Source organism: Argiope bruennichi, chromosome 3, assembly GCF_947563725.1.
Source record: "Argiope bruennichi chromosome 3, qqArgBrue1.1, whole genome shotgun sequence".
NCBI classification, from domain to species: Eukaryota; Metazoa; Arthropoda; class Arachnida; order Araneae; family Araneidae; genus Argiope; species Argiope bruennichi.
Genome location: NC_079153.1, coordinates 48,565,619 through 48,583,316, shown reverse-complemented (window position 1 = coordinate 48,583,316; position 17,698 = coordinate 48,565,619). Strand labels below are relative to the sequence as shown.

The following is a 17,698-nucleotide window of genomic DNA, read 5'->3' as shown; positions in this document are numbered from 1 at the left end:
ATTCATATTTAATAAGAAAAGTTAACAATCAATCATAATAGAGATTGTTATTAATTTTTCGGTGTTTTATAAAAACAGTTTCCCAATTAATGCTATCTATTTGCCGAAATATTGTTCAAACAATTTTTGTAATTATCAAAAAATACATTTAAAACAGTTAAGAAAGAATTATTAGAATTAAAAGAATTGTTACAGATATTTGAAAGATTTAAAAAATTCATATTTAATAAGAAAAATTAAAATCAATCAGATTTACGATTGTTATTAATTTTTCGGTGTTTCGATTTCGATATTTTTATAAGTCTCCACTTTTAAAAACCATCTGAGTCCAAAAAATATATTTTTGAAAACATGCCTGTCAGTGAACTTGATAAATCTAAAGTTCTTTGAGTCAGCCGAATAAAATTTGGTATATGGTATGTATCCCAAATTTATAGATTTCTATCGAATTTTGAAGGAAATCCCTTCAAAGTTAAGTCTCGTATCTAGCTTCCTAATCTATGTTAATAGTATAACTACAAAACAAAAGATCTAGATCAATAAAATTTGGTATACAAATGTAATATCTAAAGTATAGTTACCAAATTTGGTATACAGATGTAATATCTAAAATACACTTACCTAATTTATTTGGAATCATATCTGTCTTAAGGTTGATTTTCTGTTGGTCCATTCTTTCACAAATATGCAAATCAATAACTCAAAAACTCAACGACTTAAATATATAAAATATGGTATGTGATTTTGGGATTACAATTTTAGTTCTGTGTCAAATTTTGGCTTTAATTAGTCAGTAAAAAAAATGTACAAAATTGGAATTGAATTTTCTGGTATTTGTACCACATCCCAGCGATCAATCAATCACCAAGAATTGCATTTTGATAGGCTCTTTCACAACTATTTTCCGCCACTGACATATGATTAATAATACTTAAGTATATTTATCAGATATGAGAAAGTTTCAGATACAGCATTTTCGCTGATTTTTAAAAAAGCTTTATATTAACTAATAATGAATTTTTTCTGTAATAATCTCTGTTTCTGTGATTAACTCACAGTTTAAGATGACAAAAACATTATGATTCTTTCTCTACTCTATATATGATATAATTTATGCACGAGTCTTTCACTCGCATTGTTTATATGACCTTAATATGACAGCTGAAAAATCTTTTGTTATTTGCATTTTCATCTCTGTTTTTCTTTATTCTTCACTTTTTATTTAATTATTTAGAAGAATAACGTTGAATGTTAATACTTTCGTGGAACATGCTTTGTTTCATATTTTTGAATATGGAATGTTGTAAATGCTTTACCAATCTCTTCCTGATATATTAGAATTTTAAAATTTTGAGCACACGGGCATTTTTGAGAACATTATATTATTTTAACAGTTTTAAAATTTATATCTCATACCAATATTCAAATTTAAAGACAGTTCCATCTGTAGCTTTTTGCTTATGTCTTTGTTTTTATTTTAACCCTGTTCCGTCTTAGAGACGCCTTTCCCCTATTCCAGCTGTAGTCATCAGGAAACCGGCGCATGTGCAGTTTCTGTTGAACTTTGATACGCTTCTTTTTTATTACTTTATGATTCAGAATTTTGTAATGCCTATTAGAGATGTAACGGATGTGTCTCCTGTTGCTGTGTGTGCGCGTGCTTTTGTGATGTTATGTTAATGTGCTTCAGATGTCTTCGTCAGTAGCTGCTTTAGGTATAATAAATAGAAAAAAAAGACAGATCAGGTCCCCTTTATTTGATTACCCACGAACATTTTGGCGCCCAACGTGGGGCCTGATCTAATGGAAAAGCAGCTAAGAAGATCGAAAGGAATCAGTAACCAGAAAGGTGAGCGAATATTTTCCTTTATTTAAGAGAAACTCGGACATTTAAAATAATTTAATTTCATGGATTGGAATGTCCGAAGTTAAAAGGAATGAATGTAACAATATAGTGAAATTTGATTTTTATTTGAAGTTGAATTTTCGTTACATATTGATACTATATTCGCTTTAAAGATATTGGTTACTGATAGAATACTATTGAAATATTGATTGATAATGTATGAATAAATCTAAAATTGATATTGAAATTTGATGTATTAGAAATACAATTTTAATTTTGGAGTTTTTGAATATTAAATATAAGAACGATGGATGAACTTTCTAAATTGAGAAAAACCAGAGGTTTGCATAGATCTTCAGTTACAAAGTACATTAACAAGATTAATAGCGATTTGGAAGAGAAAATAGATTCTCTTACCACCAAAGATTTGCAAGAGGCCTTAAATTATTTGAATATATCGTCTACACAGTTAAAAGACTATGATAAACCTATACAAAATCGAATCAAAGATGATAAGGAATTCGAAACCGAAATTGAGTCGGCTTTCGAATACAATGAAAAAATCATAGTTTGTTTGTCCAAGTTATCAGCGCAATTAAAATGTTTACAAGACGAATCAGAGCGCCAATCAATATCATCAAATGTTTCTTTATTAGGCGCTACAGGAAATCCTAATTTAGATGCAATAAACAACACTCAGGAAAGTTCAGCCATCGTACCTGTAAACGAATATAATTTTAAGACCATAAAATTGCCTAAACTTACAATTGAAAAATATTATGGAGACCCCTGTTGCTGGTTAGAATTTTGGAATCAATTTCAAAATTCTATTGATAATAACAAATCTCTGTCAAAAATAGATAAATTCTCATATTTAAAGTCACTATTAGGGGGTGCGGCCGCGATTGCGGTTAATGGCTTTGCGCTCTCAGACGAGAATTATGATCAGGCTTTAAAATTGTTGATACAAAGATTTGGCAGAGAAGAACTGGTTATTAACGCACACATGTCAAAATTACTAAATCTTGTACCAGTAACTGATTCAAATAATATTTATGGTCTTAGAAGGTTATATGATACCGTAGAGATAAACCTAAGAAGTTTAGAATCATTAAAAGTTACTTCAGAGATGTATGGGCATTTACTCTATCCCATTTTAATTAAATTGATTCCCGAAGATCTTGTCCTTGAATTTAATAGAAAAAAAGTTGATAATTCGGTGAAGTTCGAATTTAATGTAACTGAATTACTAAATTTTTTAAGAATTGAAATTGAATGCAGAGAATCCTCTGCGTTTATGCATACCTCAAAAGGCGATAGACGCAAAGAAAATTCGCCCCCGAAAGCGAAACAGAATCCTTTCAACAACTTCAGTCGAAACACAGCTAGCTCGCATGATATATTGCGAAGTCCAAGGTCAAGCGCAAAACCGAAAGATCTTCAATGTTTTTCCGCGTCAGCATTAAACGAAAATTGTTTATATTGTAAAGGAGAGCATCGATCGGAGTTATGTTCTCAAACCGACTTAGAAACGAAACTAGGTGTTTTAAAACAAGATGGCAGGTGTTTTTTATGCTTGAAGCCAAAACATCGAGTTAATGAATGCCGCCAGAGAAGATATTTGACATGTGAAATATGCGGGAAGAAGCATAATAAATCTATTTGCTCTCAAGCAGAATCTAACATGTCCGATTTAAATAAAGATAATAAGAACGTAATTACCGCAATTTCACATTACGATAAAAACAAAAACTTTTCTCGCTGTAATATATTTCTTCAAACATGTGCAGCCCTAGTACGCAATGATGAAACAAACGAATTTGAAACAGTACGACTAATGTTAGATAATGGAAGTATGAGAACATTTATAACACGTGAAGTTTCAGAAAAATTAAAGTTAAAAGTAATAAGAAAAGAATCTTTATCGGTATACTCTTTTGGCGCTAAGCAAGCAAAGGAACATTCTTACAATATAGTGAGAGTAGAATTAAAAAACCGTGAGGATCCCTCTTTACGTATTGAAGTAGAAGCTTTGGTTACAGAAAACATTTCAGCCACTACTCTTCCTGCACCTAACAACAATATTACTAAAACGTACAATAAATTGAAGCATTTACAGCTAGCTGATATTATTGATAATAGAGGCAAGAATATCTCAATATTAATTAGTGTAGATTATTATTATGAAATCGTTTCAGGCAGAATAAAAAGATTAAATAACAAACTGGTAGCGACTGAAACAATTTTTGGTTGGTGCTTGCAAGGTCACGTAGGTTTATCAAATGATTTAATGACCATGAAGATTGTAGTAGATGAAAAGGATATTTCGGACCAACTTAAACAATTTTGGGATCTTGAGAATTTAGGGGTAGAAGGGGTTGAAGAGGATGATTTCGAAAAACATACTGTAGATAAAGAAATTATGAAACAATTTGAAGAAAATATTGTTTATCAAAATAAAAGATATACTGTAAAGTTTCCTTGGAAAACAAATATGAAAGAATATTTAGCTAATAACTTTGAAGTGGCTAAAAGGAGGTTTTCGCATTTAAAATCAAAATTTATTAAAGATAATTCGTTGTTTTTAGATTATAAAGCTGTTATTGAAGATCATTTAAAAGAAGGTATAATTAAGAAAGTTATAACATGTGAAGAAAAATCTTCATTCTATTTGCCTCACAGGGCGGTATTAAGGGAAGATAAAACTACCACTCGTTTGAGAGTGGTATTTGACGCAAGTTCTCATGCGAAAGGACAGTTGTCGTTAAATGATTGTTTACATACTGGTATCAATCTCATTCCAGATCTTTTTGAGATTTTAATAGGTTTTAGAGAACAGGCTGTTGCCATAACTGCCGACATAAAGAAGGCCTTTCTGCAAATACAGATTGCCGAAGAAGATCAGAATTATACTAGTTTCTTCTGGACGGAAGATCCGGAAAAGGAAAAAGAGGAAATTTTCAAGATGACTCGAGTTCTTTTCGGTGTCAAATCAAGCCCCTTCCTCCTTGCAGCTACAATCCAATACCATCTAAAGAGGTATGTAGAACAATTTTCTAATACCTGTCAAATGCTAGAAAAATCATTGTATGTCGACGATTTAATCTGTAGCCAAAGAGACTTTGATTCAGCTTTTAAAATAAGCCTAGAATGTTATAACATCTTTAAAGAAGCGAGCATGGAATTAAGGAAATGGAAAACTAACTCAGTTGAGCTTCGTGATAAATGGAGAGAGGCGGGTTTAGAAATAGATGAAGAAAAATATTCAATTAATGATAACTCTGCTTTAACTCCTTGTAAAGTGCTAGGATTGGCCTGGGATTCCGATTTAGATATATTCCAGTTTGACACTCGAAGCTTAGAGAAATTCCTGTCTAAAAAGATAAATTCCAAACGATATGTTCTTCAAGTAGCTGGACGCATTTTTGATCCAGTGGGGTTTTTAGGACCTTTTACCATCAAGATAAAATGTCTAATACAGGATATTTGGTGCTTGGGATTAGACTGGGATGACCCTCTCCCGAAAACACTGACCACTAAAATAAATGAATGGTGCGAAGAAATAAAAAATTTGCATCTTATTAAAATACCTAGATATTTTTTCGCCGAAGCGAAAACCACTGAAATAGTTGAAGCTCAACTACATTGTTTCTCCGACGCCTCTAAGAGGGCATATGGAACTGTAGCGTACATTAGAGTCTTATTGAAAAACGGGGAAAACAAATCAAATTTGGTCGCTTCAAAAAGTAGAGTAGCCCCTCTAAAGACACTTTCGATCCCAAGATTAGAACTAATGGGTGCTCTTTTAGCAGCAAGACTAGGCTGTAAAATAGTTAAGTGCATTAACTTTCCTGTTACACGATTCTTCTGGACTGACTCTTCAATTGTTTACTATTGGATGAAGGGTGACCCTGAAAGATTTAAAGTGTTCGTAAAAAACAGAATTAAAGAAATCCAAAATATAACCAATCCCACTGAATGGAATCACACTCCTGGAACTGATAATCCGGCTGATCTAATATCAAGAGGGTTAACGGTACATGAACTTAGAAACTCTAACTTCTGGTGGCATGGGCCAAATTGGTTGTTAAAAAATGAATGTAAATGGCCTAAATTAGCTAAAATAAATAATGAGACAAATATCAAAGAAGACGCAGACAATTTAGAATTGAAAAAGAATGTTCTAATAAGTTCTACAATAGCAAAAGTAAATCCATTAAATGATGATTTGATTAAAAGATATTCTTCTTTCGGCAAATTAATAAGAGTAACTGCATGGTGTTTAAGATTCTTACATAATTGTAAATCAGCTCTGCAAAACAGAAAGAAAGATCATTTAAATGTAAAAGAATTACAAAATGCTACAAAATCTTTAATAAAAATTATACAAATGAGAGAGTTTGAATTTGAAATAAATTGTCTAAAAAGGAATAAAGTTCTTCCAAAGAATAATCCCCTTCTGAACTTAAATGTATTCTTAGATAATGATGAACTGTTAAGAGTAGGCGGAAGATTAAAATTTTCTGATCTTCCAGATTCACAAAAATTTCCTCTACTCTTACCAAAGAAACACCATTTCACAGATACACTTATAGAATACTTTCATAAAAAAGCACTCCACTCCGGTGTTCAAACTACTCTGTATTTAATTAGACAGCAATACTGGATACCAGCTGGTCAAGCCAAAGTAAAAAGTGTAATCAAAAGATGCTTAACCTGTTTTAGAGTAAAAAATAAAACTATTCAACAGATGATGGGCGATTTACCAAGAGATCGAGTTATCCCATCTCGACCATTTGAAAAGGTGGGACTCGATTTCGCTGGTCCCATAATTACTAAACCTAATCTAAAAAGATCTAGGGTGACTTTAAAATAATACATTGCAATTTTCATATGTTTTAGTACAAGAGCTACTCATTTTGAAGTAGTGTCTGATTTGACTACTGAGAGTTTTTTAGCTTGTCTTAGGAGATTCATAGCTAGGCGGTCAAAACCCTCAATCATATGGAGTGATAATGCCACTAATTTTAAGGTCGCAAAAAATATTTTGGATTCTCTGCTAAAAGCATGCGAATCGGATTCCGTGCAAAGATTTTGTGCCAAGGAAGGTATAGTGTGGAACTTCATACCTCCAGCATCTCCTCACTCCGGTGGATTATGGGAGGCAAATATTGGAGCTATGAAACGGATCTTGTTGAAGGTGACTAAATCAACAGTGTTGACTTTTGAAGAGCTTACTACGCTGGTGACACAGATTGAAGCAGTTTTGAATTCAAGACCACTGTGTCCTCTTTCTGCCGATCCAGCTGATATTCAACCTTTGACACCTGGCCATTTTTTGGTGGGAGCACCACTGTTGTCAATACCAGAACCCAGTGATTCCTTGACTAACATTTCTTTATCTTCTAGATGGTCTCTCATCCAGTCTCTTAGATCCAAATTTTGGAAAAGATGGAGTCAAGAATATCTCAACTCCTTGCAGTCTCGAGCTAAATGGAAACTACCTGAACTGAACATCAAACCCGGACAGCTGGTACTCCTGAAGGATAATAGCAAGAGCCCCATGGAATGGAACTTGGCCCGAATTGAAAGGACATATCCTGGAACAGATGGACTAGTCCGTGTCGCAGACATCAGAACCCCTAAAGGAATTTTTCGGCGAAGTATCAACAGACTCTGCCCACTCCCTTTCGAAGAAGGTGTTGGACAACTGTCCAACGGGGGCCGGGATGTTCCGTCTTAGAGACGCCTTTCCCCTATTCCAGCTGTAGTCATCAGGAAACCGGCGCATGTGCAGTTTCTGTTGAACTTTGATACGCTTCTTTTTTATTACTTTATGATTCAGAATTTTGTAATGCCTATTAGAGATGTAACGGATGTGTCTCCTGTTGCTGTGTGTGCGCGTGCTTTTGTGATGTTATGTTAATGTGCTTCAGATGTCTTCGTCAGTAGCTGCTTTAGGTATAATAAATAGAAAAAAAAGACAGATCAGGTCCCCTTTATTTGATTACCCACGAACAAACCCTTTCTTCTGTTTGAAAATTTAATGGAATAAAAAAAATATTCAAAATAGTTTTTATTTTAAAAAATTAAAAGGTTTGCCCAGCTAAATTTAAATTGCTTCCAGTTAAAAAATTGTTATTTCTTTTATATTTTAAATTTTTATTTATCTGGAATTAATTAATTCTTTTGGTTGATTTAAATTTATAAAACATCTGATAACTATCCAAATCACCTTTATTTACACATGAATTAATCGAATAATTAAATTTTGAGCCTACTCTAGTAACTCTACTCTAGCTCAAAATTTAATTAGCTGGTATTAAATATATAAAAAAATTAAAATTTATGAATATGAATAATAATAAATTATAAATTAAAGTATAATAAGTAGAAAATAATTAAAAATACAAATTAATTTTAATTGCTATAACAGGGCAATTTCAAAAATTGTCCTGATTAAATTGTTGGCATTACTTTTTAAAAAATAATTAATTATCAATATCTTGCAAAAAACATTTCTTAGAAGCAAACGATATATTTTTGTGCTTATCAACAAAATTTTTATTATTGTTTTGTTAATATAAAACTTTTGGGTCAGAGTAAAAATTTCATTTATGCAAGTTATTCAGAATGAATTTAATTGTTTTTAATTTTTGGCAGTAAAAATTGGTGGAAAACATCTAGAAACATTATTTTTAATAACCAATTTCATTTTTATTCGTATTACAGTAATATAAATTTCTCAGAATTCATAGATTCAATTTAAAACTCAAAATTTCAAAATTGTATCTGGAAGCAGCAAAAAATCCTTGACAGTGTAAATGGAATAATTGATGCACAAATTCAAAAATATATCATGAATTTCTTGTAGTATATGTATTGGTATTCAAGCAATGAAATTCACAACGGAGTCCGTCCAAAATTATTCACCAAGCACTTCATTAACGCTTATAATTCAGGATTATCGTCATGGACATTATTTTGAGTAATAATTGTAAACATAACTCTAAATAAGTACTTTAAATGGTGCTATAAGTATTGGATTAGAGCACATAAGTCATGTCATGCACAAATTCTGACAACAAGTTTATAAACACTATAAGAGAATTCAACGAATATGCGTGAACGAATTCAAGAAATGGATTGTTTACAGAAATATTATAATGTTTTAAAATATTCACAAACTTTTCCTTATTTGTTTTGCATTAAATAGCAGTTCAACAAGTCAGTCAGATCTAACAAGTAATGTAAACAAGCATTTATTTGGTTTTTTTGGACTCTAAATCATATAATTGTAATATTATAACTTTATGCACAATTTTATAGTATTAAACGCTACACAAATGGAAATATGAGTTATCAAGCTACAAAAATACTCTTTTTCTCAAACACTTTTTATATGTATGCTATTGCTTTCCTTTTTATTTAATTCGTGCGATTAATCTAGTTTAAGAGGAAGCAGTTCAATCAATTAAATCCCATTTGATATATTTGAAATTAACTAACAGAAAAATTCTGATACATTTGGGTCCCAACACAATTTTTTCTTAGTTATAATACTAATACACACATGCCAGACTCTAGTAGTTTATCGGTAATCAATATTTAGTAAATAACTTTAAATTGCGACAGAAATTAAAAATACCTTTCTTCATTTAATTCCGTTTCGAAACGATGCATCAGCGTATGTTAATTGCCTGTCAGCAATTGTAAAGGGGAAAAAAGGAACAGGACGGCTGTATTCTGAATCATTTTGAGTAGTTCTTTCGTCAGCGAAAAATACTATTGCTTTAATTAAGGATATTCTAAAGAACAAAGCAAAATCTGCTTATGTCTGCTGAGCAAAATCTGCTTACTCATTTTGTCTTTTTCGAAACATAATGTATGTTGAAATTTTCTATATATGTGTAGTGTGATTCATGCATAGGGAAAACAATACAAAAGACTAAATAACACAATCGGCGAGAACTAAATAAGAACCTTTTCATTTCACCAGCGAAATATTTCACTTAAACTTATTCATTTTTATATTATAACAAATCACTAGCATTTTAAAATTCTAATATTTATTACACAGCGCATTCTCATTCAATTATTCAATATTTCTGCTACAACTTGAACATTCTTTACCTAATTTGTATCGTTTCTTAAAACCTCGATCCTGTGAAAACATACGAAGAAAATGATCAAGAACCAAATTGATACCTATATGCGATAATTTTTCAAAAGATTTATACTAATGCATTCTATATTAAATATCGCAATTGGATAATTTTTTTTTACAAAACTTTTTAATGGTGTCACAAAAACATATTCTATATTTGGTATCTAGTTCCTTTCATATTGGCCACTATGTGTTCATGCTCTTTATTGGTTAAAGCAGATGTGGCTTAGTGATAAGTTCTCGATCTCTAGAGCTAAGGATTTCAGGGTCGAAACACTATTCCATCATAAACCGCAGTATAAGAATGTCCTTCTACTAATGCCATGTAAAAGTTTAGAGAGTGAAATACCAACCTAGCATTCTCCTCGTCATCAGACACAGGTTCAAAATTAGAAGATCAGTGCCAAAATACCCCTATTTTTACTTCAAAAACGGAGTGGTAATAAAATTTTCTTGGTAACCGATCGTGGCTTGTATCTGAATTCTATTGATATCATTTTAAAAAATGATAAATCATTTATAATATATTATAGATAATTAGTGTACAGTTAACTTTAGTTCTTGTTGAGTGCAACGTCTTTTAACGGCCAAAAAAAAAAAACACTGCATCAACTTGATCGCCGCAAAATACATTTTAAGTTCAATGAAGACTTTTCTACTAAAATTTTATATAGCTTTATTAAATTGAACAAAAATATCGTTACAAACTTACAATGGGAAAATTGTATAAGATTTCTATAAATAGTATTCTACATACAATCGTTAAATAGTATTCTACATTAAGGTCTTAGCAGTAATGACAGTTCTTGCTGCTAATTTTTTAAATAAAAAAGAAATCAAATACATATGTCTTTTTTTATCTTTGTCTATTTTTCAGTCATGCATCTTTAGTAGTATTCAAAGACATTTTTTCATTTACCTTGAAAAATATATTGGAAAGCATTTCCAAGATTCCTTTTCTAATGAACAGAAATAGGAAAGTAAAATAAGAATGTGTTCATCCATAATTTAGTTTTTTTTTTTTTTTTTTGTTTAATTTCAAACCACTGTAAAGAGAATGAAATCTCTCTTGACAAAGAATAAGAAAAAAAATGTTGCAGTTCTCAAAATATGTTGGAAAAAATCTAACAAGGACATTACAGCAATAATTTGAAAAAGAAATAATAAATCTGACATTTGTATCAAATGTTTATATCTATCAAATGTTTCACGTTTTTTTCCCGAGCTTTGAAATTTGTAAAGCAAAATTTGTGAATTTCTTGAACAGAACAATGAACAAACACAACAAGCAGATTATCCTTGCAAGCAATAAATATTTCTTTTGAAATTTCATTTGCATTATGACAAAGAGATGCAATTTTTTTAGCCATTTTTGATTTCCAAATTTTTATTCATACGCTATCCTAAGTTCGTTCTGGCTTATACATTTTTCATTTTCGAATATGCTTTCCGACATCATAAATTCTTTGGGTGATTCTTTGTTGAAATATCTCAGGCGGTTTTTTTTTCCTCATTTGATCTAACTATTAGTTAAAATTTGAATAATTAGTAAAATAATTTCTGTACTAAATCTAGTGTAAAAACTATTATATTTCTATTTTATTTTTTTCGTCTCCATTTTTGTTTTTTCTTAATATGAAAAATTGTAAATTATAAAAGACAACAAATCAGGAGTTCTCAAACTTTTAAACACAGAATCCACCTTTTAGAAACCGAATGTATAGCGACTCATTTCATCCTTAGTCCACTTAATGTTTTCCAGAGACGAAAAACACCATTCTTTCCGAAACAGATTATATTGACCACAATTAAATTTTTGAAGAAAAAAAAATTTATTATAAAATATAATTTTACAAAAAAAATCATTTAATATATGGTTTGATGAAACTTTTAAGCCCACATTACATTTTAGCACACTGTAGAAAGGCTTCCACTAAAAATTGAGCTGCGACATCCATTTTGTAAAACTCAGCAATAAATGATCCTCTTAGAAGTTAATATTAAACCTTTTTCAGTGCAACACTGATCAGTTTGACTGATCAATGGCATTAATCAGGTTGCCAAGTTTATATTTCTAACAGTGCAATTTTTAAATTGGTGAGAAAAAGTGAAATAAAGGATTGCTTTTGGTTCAATTATTGCGTTATTTGTATAATTGCAAAGTAGTGCTATGGCAAAATTCGTTCAGTGGATGCTCAGTAAAAAGTTCAAGAGGCACAGTAACAGATAATGAGCTTTATTTTATTTAAAAAAAAACACGGAAACAGGTAACAAAACATGGAGAAAAACATGCGCAAAGCAGCACTTGTAGAACATTCAAGCTATAGCGGTTCGTTATTAAAGAACAGTAAAGGTACAAAGCGCTGAAAGGATTTGCTAGACATCAACATTCCCAAGAGAGAATTTACTTAACCACTCGCTTCTCCCTACTCGACAAACTTTGTTTCTCGGAGATTTATGCTCTCAGAGACAATATAAAGAAGCTTCTAGATAAATATCGTATCATCGCTCCTAACTGATATATCGCAAACATTCCAGTTGCTTCGGAAACATTCATTTATGCCATTAAAATTGCCAAATTCATCACCACAGCTGGGTTCTGTGAAACTAGCATCCATTCACCATCCGTTAGAGTTATCTTTAAAGCTAACTAAGTGGAGCAGCAATATTACAAACTTGTGACAACAGAATTAGAAGAAAATTCTTTCACAACGTAATTGCATTGGTATAATTTCGGTCTTTGAAACAATTCGAAAATAGTATGTAGCAAGTTAAAAAGACCATACAGGTGGCAAATTTGTGTGCAAAATTTCATCAGTCTACTTCTTTTCGTTTTGTAGTTATCTTTCTCGCTTGTATTCAGACAGCTGGAGAGACTTTTTTTTATTGGATTTCGTCCAAATTTGATAAAAATCTACAAACTTCGTATTAAGTCCGTATACCATGTTTCATTTAACTGTCACAAGGCATTTATTAGTTAGCATATTCATAGACTGACAGACAGACGAACTGACAAACATAATTTTAAAAATGTGCCTTCCGGACGTAGGGAGGACTGAAATGTAGAGATTAGGGTAATTGGATGTCTAGACAACTTTCATATCACTTTTATCATAACATTATTATTTCATGTATTATACTTTCCTTTTCTCCGTTCTTTCTCCGTATATTCTATAATTTTTATCTATGAAAGTCATCAAATGCTGATAAAAAAAAAACATTATTATAACTTGTATTTTAAAATCTCAACCTCTGAAAAAAATAGGAGAAAATCCACTGCAGCAATTCGTAAATAAATAAAGAGCGTTGAAGAATAGACGCTTTTATTAATCCTTTCTTTTCTTATGCCACTCATTCTTATATTATCAAATATTATTCAAACTTTTTGGCCTTGAAAATGTTTTTTTTTTTGTTCCCGTTCAATGCTTTCTTGACACTCATCAAATAAAGCAGACAAATTAAAATTTTGTTTTATATTAAATTGCTGCCTATGCAATACGCCCATCATAATAAAGACAACATGCATGAATTATATGCGCATTTATTTTTGTTAAGTCACTCTGATGCCAATGAATTGAATAAATAACAAGTAAATAATTTCATAAACTACAATTTGTAGAGCTTTGTACAAAAATTTTACCGAATACAGTAAATCTCCTCAAAAAAAAAACAATTATACCTACCAACTTATACAAACTAATTTTTGTATAAGCTGGTAGGTATATGATTGATTGTTTTTGCGATAACTTCCGAAAATATCATTAAACAAATCATTTTTCAATACCGTTTATGTACTAAAGAAATAGCTTTTCAATCATTAATGGAAAAATCATGTTTTCCATTAATCAATTATGTCAATTTAGTGTTTGTACAAATTCTTCCTGAATTTTGGCATTTTTTTTAAATATATATATATTTTTATCTAATTTCCCAAAAAATGATTAACCTGAAATTCAACTCACAATTTAAATACAAATTCAAAGTTTTTCATGTTTCATCAAATATTTAATTGCATGACTTTTTCCATTAATGAAATCTAAAGAAAGAAGATGAGTTTTATATTTAAGTAATTTTCGTGTTGAACAGAAAATTGAAATTATAATACCGCTAAACTAAAAAGAGAGATGACCCTCACGAATATGTTTTTAATAGCACTGTGATGTCATGAAATTGTTTCCCCATTAGGATATGTACACAATAGACATAAAATATATAGTAGTATTAAAACAACACGTTTTAATAGTCTTACACAGTAAAAAATTTAAAGCAACATGTTTTAAATGTCTGATAGTTTGGCAAAATCAGGAACATGCAATTATGTCTAAGCGATTTACAGAAATTAAATATTCAGGAGAACCAGCTGTCTGTAAACGGCAGCTGATATTAAATAATCGTTTTCTTTCTACTTTTTCTTCAAAACAATTTTAATGTATGCTTAAATTTTCCAAATAATATGTTTGATACTCAAACCGATCCGTTCTATACGTCTTTTGTTAAAGAAATGAATCATATTTATCGCAAATAAATCATAAAACATTAAAGAATCAACATTGAATTTCTAATTTTATTCTTAGAGAAAATCTTTTTTTTTAATATTAAATATAGTGATGATTTTTATTGCAAAAATATTCCTTTATTAAATGGAAGACCACAAAATTAGTCGGTATTGAGACCAGGAAATAAAAGAAGATTTCAAGACAGATTGTTTATGTGATTTTATTATTTATAATATTTTGTTTTTATTTAATTACTTTATTTGTATTTTAGTTTCTTTGTATATGTATTCATACAGTAAAGATTAATACTGAACATAGATGGCGCAGTATGCGCTAACCCATATGTATGTTTGGAATGTGGGGGAAGCGCACTTAAGCTGTTTTTGTAAACACTTCTCCCTGAGAGTTGGTGTGTAACTGGTGCAAGTAGGCACCGCTCGCTCTTTTGTTAGCGGCAAAAAGAAGTATTCGTTCGCTCTTTGTTAGCGGCAATTTCTACTTTAATTTTATATAGTATTATGTGTTACCTTATATATGTGTAGTCATCGTCTATGTGTTGTTATATGTGTATGTGTGCAAAATAAATAAGAAAAGAGACAAGAAGGCATCTTTCCTTGGCTTAAATACACACAACCAGCTCTACATATAAAAATTGGAGGCACCGACGAGATGTCAGCATGAGAAACAGATAAGTTTCTTTCATTTGTTTCTTATTATTATTGATTATTAATTTGATGTTTTTAAAGAGAAGAACATCTGAAGAGTTAATAAGAAGTTCTCGAATTGCGAGCGAACATAATTTGCTTTAGTTTCGGTTCCGTTTCGCAAACGATTTGTTATATAATTTCTTTTCAACATGGACGATCCGAAAAGATATAAGGAACACATAACGCAAATTAAAGTCGCAAGAGGCAAGGTTAAGGCCTCCTTAACTAGATTAGAACATTCTGCAGATGAATTAGAATCAAAAAATGAAGTAGTGATTCGTTTGCAGAGGTTAGAAGAACTTTTGAAAGAATTCGAAAAATTAGATTCAGAATTAACTATTGAGGATTCTGAAATAGAGGAATTCGAAAATAGATATTTTTCCTTGAAATTAAAGTTTCAAAATAAAATTGATGTCTTTAATAGATCTCAATTTACTTCTGCTCAAACACAAAATTCGTCAGTGCAATCTATTTCGAATTTTCGTTTACCAAAACTTACTATTCCAGTGTTTTCTGGTAAATTTGAAGATTGGATGAACTTTAAGGATTTATTTGTATCCACAGTTCATTCGCAGCTTTCACTAAGCAATAGCCAAAAATTTCAATATTTAAAGGGTTTGTTGTCTGATGAACCCGCTTCTTTAATTAAGCACATACCGTTGTCCAATGATTCCTATGAAGAAGCATGGGAAAAATTAATGGACAGGTATGATAAGAAGAAGAAAATTATTAATGCATTAATCAAAACATTTTTGGAACAAAAAGGCATCTCTCAAGCCAATTCAACGAATTTGCGAAATATAGTTGACACGAGTGATGAGGTTGTGAGAGGGTTAAAATCTTTAGGAGAAGAGGCATCTAGCAGAGATCCATGGCTAATTCATTTGTTATTGCAAAAATTAGATCCTGAAACAAGAAGACTTTGGTCCGTGAAAACTTCAGAAATAGAATTTCCTACGTGGGAAGAATTCTTGGAATTTTTAAATACCAGATGTTCATCTCTTGAATTAATGGTTTATAATGAATCTGATACTAAAATTCCTACTAAGTCTAATTTTGTTGCATGTGAAAATATTCAAAGAAATAAAAGTGATAAAAATTGTTTGAAATGTTCGGGAATGCATAAATTGTTTAAATGTATTAAATTTAGAAATATGGATTTGAATGCTCGGAAGAATTTTGTAAAGCGAAACTATCTTTGCTTTTTATGTTTGAATTCTCATAAAATTAAGGATTGCACTAATTGCCATTTAAAGTGTATCGTATGTAAAGGAAACCATAATTCACTCTTGCATGAAGATGTTAAAAGGGTAGTAAATAGTGCACGTGTTTCAGAATCCGAACCCGAACCTAGCGATCAAACCCCAAAACACCCCTCCGAAGACGACATCCGCCCAGGGGGAGAAACGCAACGCAATAAATCAGTGGAACCTCAAAGGCCTGTTAGTTCTAGCACATGTCTAAACAACTCCAAATTTATAACCTTCCTTCCCACGGCAAAGGTTTTACTGTATAATAGTGGGGGTGATTCTTTCTTATTCAGAGCTTTACTAGATAGTGGTTCGGAGTCCAGTTTTGTCAGTGAAAATGTAATAAATATTTTAGGACTAAAAAGAAAGAATGCTAGAGTGTCTCTAAGTGGGATAAGTGGGGTTCAAGCAGGAACCACACGTGGCTCAGTTAATTTAAAAATTGGGTCAAGATTTAGTGAAGAATGTGTGACAGTTAATGCTTTTATTTTAAATAAGGTTACTTCTCAAATCCCAGTTGAGAATATTAATATTAAAGAATTAGATTATTTGAAGGGCATCACTCTGTCAGATGAAGATTTTTCAAGGCCATCAGTATGTGATATAATTTTAGGTTCTGATTGCTTTTTCTCAATCCTTCGTAATGGAAAAATTAGTGGGTCTGAAGGACAACCAATTGCGCAAAGCACAATATTTGGATGGGTTGTCGCAGGTCAGATTCGAAGAGATTCTATTTCATCATCGTACACACAATCGCATCTGATTTCCGTTGAAAGTGATTGTAACATTGATTCTGTTTTGCAAAAATTTTGGCAAATGGAAGAGTTGCCGGATAAAAAGTTTCTTATGTCAGATGAAGAAGAATTTTGTGAAAATCATTTTAAATCGACTTGCAGGATAAATGATCAGGGTCGATTTGTTGTAAGATTACCTGTTTATAAGGACATTAATCAGTTAGGAGATACAAAGGGAATGGCTATTTCTAGGCTTCTAGCTATGGAAAGGAAGTTTAAATTTGACTCAGAATTTGAAATGGAATACAAGAGTTTTATGAGTGAATATGAAGAATTGGGGCATATGTCACCTAATAAAGATTTTGATTTTTCTAAACCGGATTACTTTCTTCCTCATCATGCTGTGCAAAGGAAAGACAGCATTACAACCAAATTTCGAGTTGTGTTTGATGGATCCTGCAAACCGCCTAACTTTAATTCGTTGAATTCAGTTTTGGG

At 31.2% G+C, this 17,698-nt stretch overlaps 2 protein-coding genes across 3 annotated transcripts in view; one reads left to right on the top strand and one right to left on the bottom strand.

Moving 5' to 3' along the window:
- The window catches only part of LOC129962677 (sodium- and chloride-dependent glycine transporter 2-like), a 71,802-nt gene that overhangs the window by 35,938 nt on the left and 18,166 nt on the right, over positions 1 to 17,698 (bottom strand). The window lies entirely within an intron of this gene.
- On the top strand, positions 1,570 to 7,629 carry LOC129962678 (uncharacterized). 2 transcript variants are annotated; one of them, XR_008783941.1, is made up of 2 exons: positions 1,570 to 1,849; positions 7,256 to 7,629. XR_008783941.1 is itself a non-coding variant. In XM_056076585.1 (2 exons), exons 1-2 carry the CDS (start codon positions 4,812 to 4,814, stop codon positions 7,587 to 7,589), a joined length of 408 nt encoding a protein of 135 aa, XP_055932560.1. In that variant the 5' UTR covers positions 4,804 to 4,811; the 3' UTR covers positions 7,590 to 7,629. The 2 variants fall into 2 exon arrangements, 1 of the variants encoding a protein (XP_055932560.1); XM_056076585.1 differs by lacking the exon at positions 1,570 to 1,849 and adding an exon at positions 4,804 to 4,885.

Excerpts from the sequence above, each read along its gene's own strand:
- LOC129962678 (XM_056076585.1), top strand. The coding sequence starts at position 4,812 with ATGACTCGAGTTCTTTTCGGTGTCAAATCAAGCCCCTTCCTCCTTGCA. Across the intron at positions 4,886-7,255 it reads ATCCAATACCATCTAAAGAG|ATGGTCTCTCATCCAGTCTC; the intron begins GTATGTAGAACA and ends TTTATCTTCTAG.